The sequence below is a fragment of the Odocoileus virginianus genome, chromosome 1, assembly GCF_023699985.2.
Source record: "Odocoileus virginianus isolate 20LAN1187 ecotype Illinois chromosome 1, Ovbor_1.2, whole genome shotgun sequence".
In the NCBI taxonomy this organism is placed as follows: Eukaryota; Metazoa; Chordata; class Mammalia; order Artiodactyla; family Cervidae; genus Odocoileus; species Odocoileus virginianus.
The window spans coordinates 101,256,089-101,270,079 of NC_069674.1; the positions used below are offsets into that span (position 1 = coordinate 101,256,089).

A 13,991-nucleotide genomic window follows, 5' to 3' on the forward strand; every position below is an offset into this window, starting at 1 on the left:
GTATTTCCCTAGTTCCCAATGGACATATAACCTGCACTTTTGACAAAATCATTATGAACATTAACTTCACACTAACTCCTAGACATAATAACAGTACAGAATAGATAGCTACTTCCTAAGAACTGTTGTTTTCTAGGGGACGTTAGGGAAAAAACTCAAGAAATTCTCAGTCAGAGACATAAGATATTCTTGGGCTAGATTTAAAGAGACCAAGGTCAACAATGACTTGCATATTGTCAAGTCAAGAGGTCAGTTCTATGACCACTTATTCAGACTCTGTAGAAGCATCTGACATAGGTTTCAGCTGATTGTCCCATAAACACTTCTTTCTGTAAGCTGCAGTGATGACACAATTTCCTAGATTTCCTCCTCCCCCGCCAGCTGCTCCTTCTTCGGCTTTTCTACTGGGCCCTCTTCCCCACCCAATCTCTGAACCTCACAGGCCCAAGGCCCTGTGTCTTTTTTCTCTCCACCCTTTCCCCCAATCTTCTTATCCAGTACCATGGCTTAAAATACAGTTAAATGCTGATGGTCCCCAGCCTATAACTTCAGTTCTGATCTTTTTACATTCAACTGCCTCAATAAGTCCACTTGAATGTTCAGTTCAGTTCAGTCACTCAGTCGTGTCCAATTCTTTGCGACCCCATGTATCAAATAGAAATCATGATTTTCCACTGCAAACCTGGTTTCTTGTAAAGGCAAGAAACACAACCGTTCTCCTAGATGTTCATCATTCTCTTTTCCTCCCATATGTACATCAATCCACCAGAAGGAAAAATGTGAAAATGGAACCCAACTCAGTTCACTTCCCACCTGTGGATTATATTACCTGCAGATCTATGCTTCTTTAAGAATCAAAAAGAAAAACTGGTTACAGATGCTGACAGAAACAGCATTTATGTAGATGAAAAGACTGATTGAACAAAGGTAAGGAAAATCAGCAAAGATGACTGCTTAAAAGCACCCTACATGCCACTGTAGAATAGAATTCACAGCCTGAGACAGAATGGTAAAAAGAGCTTTAAATGGGTACAAAGTCCATTTAGAAGCAACTGTACTCCACAAATAGGTACTATCTCATCAACCTTTACTGTTTATGTGACTGAATCTTCCAGTTTCTCTATGAGCAAAGTAGTAAAAAAAACTTTTGGCAAACATATTTGTTTTTATTTTAGTGACATCTTCTGATAGTAGGCTCTGGGAAAAATGGAATATGAATTTAAAAACTAAAAGAGATTCATATTAACAGTAATTGAGTTACAGCATACCGTACAGAGATCCTTATATTGCAGCTTTTGGAATTTTGTATCTGTGTTTCCTGCACATAGCTCCACATAGCCAAGAACAACTTGAAACACGGTGTTATGAATGGCTTGGGTGAAGTGCATATGAAGTTGATCCATTGCTGTCTATGGAAATAAAGCACATTATCACCTATTACTAAAATAAATTACTAAAATAAAAAAACAGATTTGAAAAACATAGGAAACAATCTTTACCAATTTTACCTGTAGCACAAATAACTATTATTCACAGAATTATAAATGTTGATTATTTGCAGCTAACCCTTCAAACAACTACAACATGATACCACTACACATAAACCTGAATCATAAACACTGCTCTGTTGCTCTATATTTAAGACTGGTACCCAGCTTGCCAAACATGTCATGCCTAATCACACCTTTGAATTCCCTCTGCCATCCTTTCATTTTCAGGATTCTCAGCGGTCACCTTCTCAGAGAAGCCTTTCCTGACTATCCCATACAAACGAGTACTTCGCATCACTCTGTACCCTTACACTGATTTTCTTTCTTTAATGTCTGTCTCCCAAACTAGAAGGTGAGATACACGAGGGGTTATATCCAGGTGCCTGGAGCAATGCACATAGTTGGCAACAATAAATATTTAATGAGAGAAAGAATTCATCTAGTGGGGGAAATTGGAAGTTATAGTTGCTTAAAGACCTTTGAAAATACATATCCCTCAAAATTACCAAATGTCTTCCTTCTTGTATTTTCCCTAGGTATATCTTAAGATATCAAAACTAATTAAGTACAATAAATAACCATATTTCTTTATTCACATTACACAATGTAAATAGTTTGGTAAAGTCTTAAATTTCCTTCTAATAAAAGAGACTTACATTTACGGGAAAAAAAATTTACATCAATGTTTTGATGTTCTCAAGAAAAATGTATACTCCTATATGCAGAAGATGTAATTAACTTTCAAACTATGGCCTCCACTTCAGGCTTTCAAGAAAGCCCCTCAGAAGTAAGAACAGGTAAAGACATGCAATATGGGAATAGTGAGGACATTCTGGGGTAACAGAATCCTTTGAAAACTCTGATAAAAGAAACAGACCTGTTTTAAAACAAATGTACACAATACACAAAAGTTTATAGACCACTGTGAGGGAATCACGCTGGCCCACCTAGGAACCATGAGGTTCCAACCTTAAAAGGTCTTATTCAGGACCAAGAACTGCGGTGAAAGAGACTACATATCCTCACCCACTGAATTATAGTATACTTTTTTAAAAAACTACAGGAAATGATGAAAATATTAAACCTGAGACACACTTCATAGTTTAAAACAGACCTCAGTAATGTATTAATCACACTAGCCACACTCTGAGCTTATGCGATTCTGTTACCATTGTTAACACATCATAAAAATTTACTTTCTTCAATTAAACTTTTTAAGCACACTACATTAATAATATTCGAACTAAAGCAATCAGGAAGAGCAACAGATTATTGATTAAGAAAAAAAAAATCCTTTTAAAACTTACCTGTGTTTTTCCAAGAAGTCGATAAGCTTGTTGAACTTTGGTGTAGTGGTTAATGTCAAAATTCTTGCAGATTTTGGACAGAGCAACATCCAACTGTTCCTATGTAATTAAAAGAGAAAGTGAGAGGTGGTTAAGGAATCATGTTTTCAAGGTAGTAAGAAAATATTAAGCCTAATTCCTCACTTTTAATTAATACCTAAACACATTACTATCACACTGGATTGAATAGTCAAAAACAAATTTAATTAAAAACATAAGTTGTAATTTTTTTTTTTTGGCTATTCCACACTGCTTATAAGCTTTTAGTTCCCCAGCCAGGGATCAAACCCAGGATATGGCAATGAAAGCACCAAGTCCTAACCACCAGGGAATAAATTATAATTCTTATTACCAACTATACTCAAGTTTATTGAGATGTTATTAATATGTGAATTTAAAAAAAAAAATTTGCTGAATGTTTCTAGGAACACAAAATAATTATAATAGTCTCTAAAGGAATTCTAGTTTTTATTTTTTACTTAGCTTTATGTTTCATCAAGCATCAACTAAAATCATGTAATTATATGAACTGAGTTTGTAGGGTTACTGAAAAATAAAACAACCCTTCTTAATCACTGAAAAGTAATTCTCAACAAAACTACATTGACTTAAAAGTATATACCTCAAGATATTGCCTTTTTATATCTAAATATATCCACTTTGTTTATGGGTTTCTATCTCAATGATTTCATTTTAATTACAAGAATGAAGAAAACAGTTTTCAAAAGAGAGTCTTCATTAAAATGTTCAGGTGACACCCCCAAAAAAAAGAAAGAAAGAAAAGAAAAAAATCAGGTGATTATTTACTTAAGGGACTTTCAAAATAATTCTATTTATGCTTACCAAATTATCATTCTCACTATGGAAATAATTGCATTTATGATCAAAAACTACTTTCATAAAGGTCATTTGAAAGTCTAGCCTCAACCTTTCTAAGAACTCTCATCAGGAAAACAGTAAAATAAAATTTCAGAAGAAACTAAATAATTCTTATTAAATGTATTTAAATGAACCCTCTGCTTTACAAAGATTGCTAAGGAAGACTTTATGCTCACAATGACATAGCTTTTCATTTCCAGTTTCTACACGTTTGAGGAATTGTATGAGATGTTATTATAAGGTTTATGAATTTAGGAGGGTTATCATCAATTAATAAAATTTAAAAAAATCATTCTTAAATTCAGTAAGCTAAAAAGAAGAAATAGTTGATAATCAAAAACTAATTAATGCATGGTAAATATTCTGCCTATAGTTTATGTGAGAACACACCTATAGCTAAGAGTTTAGGAATCTTTGTAGATATGGAAATATTTTCAAATACTCTTTTCAGACCCTACAATTCTAAAAGTATCACTGAGAGAACGAGTAAATTAACATTAACTTGATCAAGTCTGTTAATATTAACAGACATTCCAAATGAAAAACACAAAGGGTAGTGATCTACAAACACTGGTAATAATACGGAAGTCAAAATGTAAGATACATCTATCCTATTCAAAACCCTCTGAAAAGAAAGTCATTTACCTTAAGATATAATCCTTCTTACCTCGATTTGTTCTAAAGTATCTTGCAACTTTGAATTCAGTTCACTATTAAATAAAACAGAATTAGGTGTGTCAATTTTTTAAAGAGACAAACTAGATGAATAAACACTTAAATTGACAAATCAATAGTATGAGCAGTTAAGTTGTGCTGATTCTATAGACAGTACGATAAGGCAAGAAAAATAAACAAAAGGAAAAAAATTAGAAAGGAAGAAATAAGAGTCATCACTAGCAGCAACAGTATTGTGTGGACAGAAAATCCTGAAGACTTTATAGATAAAACTAAGAATTTAAGAATTAAATACTGATAGCAAGTTTTAAAGATAATATGTGTAATATAGATGAAAAGTAAAACAAAGGTAAAACTAATCTCTATATATCAAAAACAAGGAATTAGACAATGAAATTTTTAAAGATATGCCTCAAAAAACCAAATACCTGGGAATAAATCAAATAAAGAATATACAATACAAAACAGAGCCAAAATAAAGAAGACAACTACACAGAGGTATACCATGTAACGACTAAAATCTTTACTATAACTGATACCAATTCTCACAAAAATGATATCTTAAAATAACAGATTTCTTATTAATATTAAGCCAGTAGGCTTTTTAATGGAAAAACTGACAAGCTGCTTCTAAAATTTATGTGGAAACTCAAAGGGCTACGACTAGTCAAGAAAATCCTGAAGAACAATGCTGTAAGACACACTAAAATAGTTACTATATAGTAGACTATATATTTGTAATATATATGCAGTTATATATATATAACTTACTATAAAGTTACAGCAATAAGGCAGTGTGGCACTTATTATAAGAACACATTAACAGATCAACAGAACAGAATAGAAACAAAGGGTAAAAGCCTTAAATACTTGACAAAGAAGATATTCAACTGGCCAATAAACATAAATATGCACTCTTTCAGGCATTCAGGAAATGCAAATTAAAACTATAAAAAGACTATAACAAATGACTAGAATGGCTAAAATTATTTTTAAACAATTAAAAACAACATCAACAAATGTTGGCAAGAATGTAGAACAATAAAACGCTCAACTAAATGCTGGAGAAGGAAAAAGTGATACCACCTCTCTGGAACCATTAACACCTCCTGAAACTCAACATACACTTATTCCAGGTCTGTCTATCAGAAGTGCATACACAATCCTCACAACATTATTTGTAACAGGCAAAAGCATGAAGCAGCTCAACTGTCTATGAAAAATTAAAGGGATATATTTATTTACATGATAAAATACTGTAGCATGAAAATGTGTCACCTGAATCTCAAAAACATAATACAAAAGATGTCCGTTTAAAAAGTACATACTGTATGATTCCATTTACATAAAGTTCAAAATGGGCAAAAATAACATTAGTGACAGAAACCAGAACAGTGGTTGCCTTGGTAATATAATGACTGGAATGAGGCATGAAGGAAGTTTCTAGGGTCCTAGAAATGTTCTACTTCTGTTTTTATTTCTGGGAAGTAATTACACAACTATGTTTTCCCTTTGTAAAAATGTACTGAGTTATACATTGAGGATATGTGATTGAATCTGATTTTCTTCCTCTTGAATCCTCCAGCGTTAGTGTTAGTTGCTCAGTTGTTCTCAACTCTTTGCAATCCTATGGGCTGTAGCCTGCCAGGCTCCTCCATCCATGGGATTTTTCAGGAAAGAATACTGAAGTGGGTTGCCACTTCCTTCTCCAAGGGATCTTCCGAGCCCAGGGATGGAACGGGGCCTATCGCATTGCAGGCCGACTCTACCTTCTGAGCCATCAGGGAAGCCCTAATTCTCAAGAGATCAGTTTAAAAACAACTGATATTTGAATTATAACACCTCATTACTGAAAAATATCTGCTGTTACCTGAAAAAGTAAATACAATTTTAGAGAAAACGTTTTGACAAAAAGGATTAAAGTAAAAGTAAAATAAAATAGTAAGAACAAGAGAAAGATATATTTTCACAGCAAAATTATACAAGAGTTTTTTTTTTTTTGTTTTTTTCTTACAACTGTCTTCTGATCATCAATGTGATTCTCAAAGTCCTAGCAGTCAAAACAAATAGGGAAGGCCACAGTACACAATTCGGTGTCCAAATATCAAAACAAACCAGTAATTTAAGAGAAAGAGCAAAAACAAAGAGACAAAACTCACTTTTGCTGGCATTAAATTCAGAGAGAAAATTTTGCCAGTCTTGATAAAGAGAAGAGCAATATTTTCTCTCCTAAGGCACAACACCCTCAGCAACAGCCTTACAGAATATACAATATGGATTCATGGCTTCCTTGAAAGAGCCTTTCAGTGCAAACTGAGAAGATAACAACAAGGTGGTTTGATAGAAAGATACAGACATATACAAATGCAAAGCAATCTGTCAGGAAAGTGAAACTAATAATAATACAAGTACCCAGTTTTGAAGGCCTCAAAGATAAACACTCAAACCCGTGGAGGAATTAGACCATTCTCAACAAATACTATGTACCATAAGCATGCTTTTAATTAAGGTTGAGAATGGAAGATTATACTCTCAAGTAAAAACTGAAATGAACAAGCCTTTATCATTTGACAATCAACCATGTAGGAATCTGGAGAAGTGAATGGCTACCCACGCCAGTACTCTTGCCTGGAGAAGCCCATGGACAGAGGAGCCTGGTGGGCTACCGTCCACGGGGTCCCAGAGAGCTGGACACAACTGGGCAACTCAACAGAAAAGGCAACAGTCTTGTGCACCTGACCATCTCCTGCTGTCATCTGGCAGCTTCACATGTATGTTACCTGCCTGGTCCCTAAAGACAGCTAAGTTTGCAGTTCCTAAGTGAAGCAGAAATAAAAATCGTATTCATCCACTGCTTTAACACCTTTGGTGATTCCCCATGAAACCAAGGATAAAGCCCTAAATTAGCATGGCACGTAAGACTCTTCATAATTGACAAAAAATTAACTTCCCATTCACTTTTCAGTGCCTCTGCAGTTGACGCTTAAACAACAGGGATCTGAATTGCACTGGTCGACTTATAAGAGGATGTTTTTCAATAGTAAATTCTACAGTACTTCCTGATCCTCAGTTGGGTGAATCTGTAGATGCGGAATCACCTATTCCGAAGTCCAAGTAGGTAAGTTATATGTGGGTTTCTGAGGAAGCCAAGGGTGAGCACCCCCAAGCCCTAGGTCGTTCAAGGGTCAACCATGTATTCAGTCGGATGAACTGGGTGCGATTCCCCAAACAAACCCCAGGCTTTTCCACTCTCTGTTCTTGCATGTAATGTTCACAACAGCTAGAAAGTACATCCCCCTTTCTCACTCCCAAATGTGGTTTTTTCTGGGAAGTCTCTCTCTCCTAACTGTTCCCTTAAATTACACAGTGCTCGGTTTACAGCACCCTGAATTAAGATTAAAGAAGTGTCTGTGACTGTTTATCAGAGCAGACTGTGGCTTATTCCCCAGGGATTCCCCAGGACTAACTAAATGCACTGCCTGACTCAGAGCAGGAAATAAACATCTGCTGAGTCAAATCTGCAATTCAAACAAAAACAGCAACCTTTAACCATCACTCCTTTAGCTCCCATATTCTATTTCAATTTAAAAAAAAGAAAGAACATTTTAGAAAAATGTTCTAAAAAAAGAAAGAAGAACAAGAGTCAGACAGGACTCTGAGTCTACAGGGGTCTTAGTAAAGGAAAAAAAAAATAAATAAAGAGAAGCAGAGAAGTTGGTTCTACTCCTCTATCACACAGCACTCAGAAGTTCACTAAGGCTGAAGACACAGACGTGGAGAGGCAAGAACACCCAGAATAATAAGTATCAGAATTCATAAACATATTCTTTCAGGGAATATTGAGTTTGGAGGAAAAAAGGAATATATCTAAACTAATTCAGAGGTGACAGTAACAATTTCTTCAGCTTCTCAACTGAAAAAAATGGGCTTCAGAATTTATTCACAATATTATCATAAATCTAGGTGCTTTTATTCCTTCTATTATTTATGGTTAAAATGATTTTGTAGCCTATATATTAAGAGCTAATGCAAGCATGGTAATGTATATAGTATGCAGAAAATTTTAAATATAAAATCTATAAATCAACCATTTTAGTTTTATTAAAAATGCTTTCAAGAGGGAAGGGATATATGTATGGCTGATTATTCCTGGTGGCTCAGACAGTAAAGCGCCTACCTACAATGTGGGAGACCTGGGTTCAATCCCTGGGTTGGGAAGATCTCCTGAAGAAGGAAATGGCACCCCACTCCAGTATTCTTGCCTGGAAAATCCCATGGACGGAGAAGCCTGGTGGGCTACAGTCCATGGGGTCGCAAAGAGTTGGACACAACTGAGCGACTTCACTCACTCAAGGCTGATTCTTGTTGCTGTATGGCAGAAACCAACGCATCATAAAGCAGTTATCCACCAATTAAAAATAAAGTTTAAAAAATGCTTTCAAAATCTACAACTGTAGTGTGATAACAGTTGGCTACTAATTAACATATACATATAAAAGTGTGATTAAGGAGTGGACATATTAAATGTGGTCTTTAAAGACATCCTCAGCCATCATTTAGAAACATGAATTTCAGTTATTTGGGTCAGTTAATCAGAGTATGTAAAAAGGACCTAATCATGAACATTTGGATAAATAAAAGCTACATTATAGTCAGAAAAATTACTAGTTGTAAGATGAAAGACTAAAAGCTATTAAAAGCTATTTGCAAGTGAGTGGAATGACTCAAACAATTTGGAGGGCATTTTTATAACCACTACAGAAAATATTAAAAATAACATTCATAAATAATTAACTTTACTTTTAAGTAGCTGCTCTGGGACACACACTCACAAAATGTGTCCTAGAAAAGTGCAATTTGACTGTACTTATTGAAAGACAAGATGGTATGGAGGTAATCAGCCTCTTAACGGTCTTTCCATGGTTTGTTATTAAGCCAAGTGATTTAAGACAAGTCTCTTAATAACTCTGGGCACCAGTTTCCTATATAAAAGTGGGCTGGATCTAAAGGGCTGCTTCCAGCTCTAAAGTTTCTAGATTTTATTATATGCTGAACACCAGCTAACCAATTAGCACATCTTTGTATATGATTCAGTAGAATGCTAAAACCTTTGGAACACACATAAGTAAAATTTATTCTTCCAAGTTTATACTGTGTGCCCATGGCCTGCAGAAACTCCAGTCTGTTTAGATCAGAGGTATTATACAATTCCAAGGATTTCAATCTACTCACTGCTGCCGAGTTTTATCAACAGACCTCAGAGAAAACATGATTTTCAAACACATTGAGGCTAAACAAACAACCCTGAGGTACCATAAAGTGTCACAGGATCCTTCAAACCACGAAAAAACTGTAAAAGAACCCCAAGATCACTTTGGATCTACTGGGATCTCTGTTCACACTCTGTTCAGAAATCCCAGACCTAACTCACAACACAACCACTCACCACATATAAAGTTCAGAGTTCATTATTAAGGACACTAAAAATGTTCAAAATATTTCCAAACTTTATGAATTATAATTCCAGAGCAGAGGCCAGGCTCAGGAGTCAAATCTAGCCAAGAGGCTACGTTTCTATATAAAAAAATGCCACACACATTTGTTTACATATCGTCTACTGCCACTCTTGGTCTTCAAGGGCAGAGCTGAATAACTGCAACCAAGACCTTATGGTCTGCAAAATTTTAAATATTTATTATCTGGCCCTTTAAAGACAAGGGCCCTCTGGCAGCCCTGTGCTACAGTTCAGCAGAAGACCGTTTAGTTGGTCAACTGATCAAAGTTAAAACAGGAATATTTATGTGCACTGAATATTTTAGGGTTTCACTGGTGGCTCAGATAGTAAAGAATCTGCCTGTAGTGTGGGAGGACCCAGGTTCGATCCCTGGGTCAGGAAGATCCCCTCGAGAAGGGAATGGCTACCCACTCCAGTATTCTTGCCTGGAGAATCCCACAGACAGAGGAGCTTGGCAGGCTACAGTCCATGGGGTCACAAAGAGTCGGATACAACAGAAGTGACTTGGCATGGGCACATGATATTTTAACTAAAATTGTTTAAGTGTACATCCATTTCTGACTTAGAGCTAAGGTCTTTTTATTTGACTGGAGCTGTAACTTCTTAGTCTCATATGAACCAAATCACAAATAAATTGACTGTAATTTCAAGTTTCAGAATCTCAAAATTGAAGCAGGAACCTAAAAACAAACGCAGAACAACCTGAACGCCAAATTACAGTTATCTTATATCCCCCAGTTTTTTATGAGTTGTCTCACCTACAAAAGATTCAAAAGGAAATTTATTTTTAACAATAAGTTCTATTTTTCCAATGCATCCAACTTACTTTCAAAACACTGTTTCATCTCATTAGTTTATTTACTCAAGCAACATAAAGACAGTAACAAACACAACTGGCAGAGTGGGTTTAGGAAAAATACAGTTAACTCTAGTTAGAATATACTTCAGAGACTGGAGCAAAATAATATAAATTGGCCTACTAGCCATGAGCTTCCACTGCACATAACAGCTATTACATTGGTAGATGGCCTACCATAGCTGTGGTTAAGAACAACATGATGAAAAAAGAAAAAAAAGAAAAAAGAACAACACAATGTGCATCCCAACAGGTATAAATTTAAATCTTGCCTTTGCCACTCATTTTACAGAGCATCAATGTCCTCATCTACAAGAGAGAGAACACCACCACCTGAGGAATACTTTGTTAATGCTAAATAGGAAAAAATAAGGAATATTATCTTTAAAAGATAAAAAAATAAGTACAGTGCTTGATATTTATTAAAGTCCAAAGTTTTTTCAAATATTATATCATCACTATTATCATGATTCAGTTTTTAAAAGCTGAAGAATAAAGCTTTAGTGAGAAAGCCTTATTAAAATCTAATTTAAAATTACTGTATTGTCAGTGCTGCCTTGGATAATGGTGCCAAGCTCCTGCTCCCACTCCTATAAATGTCACTATTTCCCATTCCCATGGGGGTATGGGAAGTGAACCATTCACAGCCTGAGCATCTCTGACAGCTTTTGTTTATGTATTCCGTGCTCTTAACTGGCATATTATCCACGGTCCTGCCTGTTAACTGCCTGTTATTACCAACTCCTACAGAACAAACACACTTCACAAGCTCTCGGTATAACAAGTAAACACAGCATCTCATGCAGCTAAGCACTAAATACTACTACATTCTTGTCTCATCATCTCAGAGTGAAGAATCTAAGACAGGACTTCTCTAGACTGGTGAAATTTTAGATCAAGTGAAAAAAAAAAAGAAAAATCTTTAAAATTTCTAAAAGACAGGTACCGTTTCTTTGAAAAAATGAGGAGAGTAGTATCTGACTCTGCCCTTTGAAACAGGAGGCTGGAATAGACAGCTAAACAATGCCTTCCATTTTTTAAGGAAAAAAATTACTTTTCTTTCAATCATTTGTCGTTCAGTCGCTAAGTTGTGTCCGCCTCTGTGCGACCGCATAGACTGCAACACACCAGCCTCCCTGTCCATCACCAACTCCTGGAGTTTGCTCAAGCTCATGTCCATTGAGTTGGTGATGCCATCCAACCATCTCATCCTCTGATGAGATGAATGGGCTGTATGAATGGGCTAAATTAAGGTCATTTCAAAATCTGAAAATTTACCCCCTAAGTACCCTGTATTAAAAAAATTTTCCAAGAGGTAACTAACAACAAACAACAAAGAAATGCACCAAAATGGAATATTACAAAGATGACAGAAGTCGAGCAGGACCTACAAAAGTGAAAAATATTCAACAGAAACAGAAAAACACTATGGATTTGGATTTTCATTTAGAGACAAAGGATTATTTTTCCTTTTTCATACATCCAATCACTCAGTTCTGCAGATAATAATATTTAAATATCCATAATATAGTAAACATGACTTCTATTAAGTTAATTTTTTAGAAGTAACCTATTAGACAAAACAAAGATTTAATTATAGTTGTGAGAAGAATATAAATGTTATAAACTTGACCAAGTAAAAATAACAGTTTCACTAACAAAACCTGGAAGATGGAGAAGTGAAAAAAAGTAAAAGGAAGTACACCATGTGCCTATCTCTTATTGTTTTTTATTATGGGGAGTAAATAGTATTGACGACTATTTACATCGATAAATCAGGAAAAGGATATTATAAAGTAATCTTTTAAATTACAGTGAAATCTGGTAGGATGAAAATTAAGCTGTAAAAATGGTTTACCCTAGGGAGTAGGAGAGGGAAGGATGGGTGGGCAGAAAGAAAAACTTTCACCTTTTAAGACCATTTTGTTCAAGTATCATGTTTTATGTAGATTTCACTTTACATTGATTTTAAATGGCACTGCGTGGAGGAGGAAGGCAGAGGAAAACAAGGTAAAAGATGAAGGAAGGAGGTAGTGTCAGAATACCATGGTGTCAATAACAGCCCAAGCAAATCAAGCAACAGGGACTCCAGACCTACATGGGAGTCTAGCTGAGCAGGCCCGGTGATCCTGCAGAAACTCACTGCCATCACTCCAGGTGAGGCTCCTGGGTTCCCCTCGCCTGAGTGTAAAGAAAGAGAGAGCAGACACTGCTTGCTAAGATGGCCTCCAGGGCCACAGGAGAAGAACAGTCCCTAGTACTGCCGTTGTTTGTTGTTTAGTCACTACGGCACGTCTGACTCTACGAGACGCCATGGACTATAGCCCGCCAGGCTCCTCTCTCCGTGGGATTTCTCAGGCACGATACTGGAGTGGGTTGCCAACATTTCCTTCTCCAGGGGATCCTCCCGATCCAAGGAATCAAACCCAAGTCTCCTGCTTGGCAGGTGGATTCTTTACCTGGGGAGCCAAGTACTACTGTACTTGTACCTAAAGGCTGTGCTCATTATTCGATGATCTAAGGGTCTGCAACCTACAATTTTCTTTCAACTGCCAAGATCATCATCTGAGGGGGAAAAGAGGATATTTTAAGATCATCAGAAATTAAATACAGCTGTCTATGTTAAGGTGCAGTACTCAAAACTAGTTCAGGTGGTACATGAACTTTTTGGCGCATAATCTAGCATGCTCTAAGATTCATTCAGGTAGTTTCTTTCAAAGGAAATTTTAAAAAGCAATAAAGAAGTTTTGACTTTTAATAACTTTTCATGAAACTAATTTAGACAAATTTCAAGTGATAAAGAAATTAAATGCTTTATTCAGGCATACTTTAAGATAAACACACTCTGATTCTTATTCCTGATAAATCCCAACCGTATAACTCTCATGCTGAAACACAGCACATCAAGCAAGATACCGAATTACTTGGTACGTCACGTATTAAACTACACAGTCATGTAACCTGAATTTATTAGGCATACAGTCAGTGCCTTTTTATGCAGAAGCAAAGTTGTGAATTCTCTTTTTTTCTACTTTCAGAATCATAAGAGTTCACCCTCACTTGTTCAACATAATCTACTCCTAAGGTCACAAAGTCTCTGCCTTCTATCAAATACTTTATTTCCAATAAAGGAGCAATGTGACCAGGAAAGAAAAGAGGAACATATAATCTACTAATGAAAAATTAAGAAGTGTATGAATAGACCCACTGTATAGATGAATTTGCCTGCA

General features: G+C 35.7%; 1 protein-coding gene across 1 annotated transcript in view; it reads right to left on the bottom strand.

Moving 5' to 3' along the window:
* Nucleotides 1–13,991, bottom strand: part of VPS50 (VPS50 subunit of EARP/GARPII complex) — a 122,557-nt gene that overhangs the window by 73,648 nt on the left and 34,918 nt on the right. The window contains exons 10-12 of the mRNA XM_070471544.1: nt 4,383–4,425; nt 2,798–2,896; nt 1,269–1,409 (exon numbers count right to left, since the gene is read on the bottom strand). Of these exons, the coding sequence (XP_070327645.1) occupies nt 1,269–1,409; nt 2,798–2,896; nt 4,383–4,425 (283 nt within the window). The remainder of the gene's footprint in view (nt 1–1,268; nt 1,410–2,797; nt 2,897–4,382; nt 4,426–13,991) is intronic.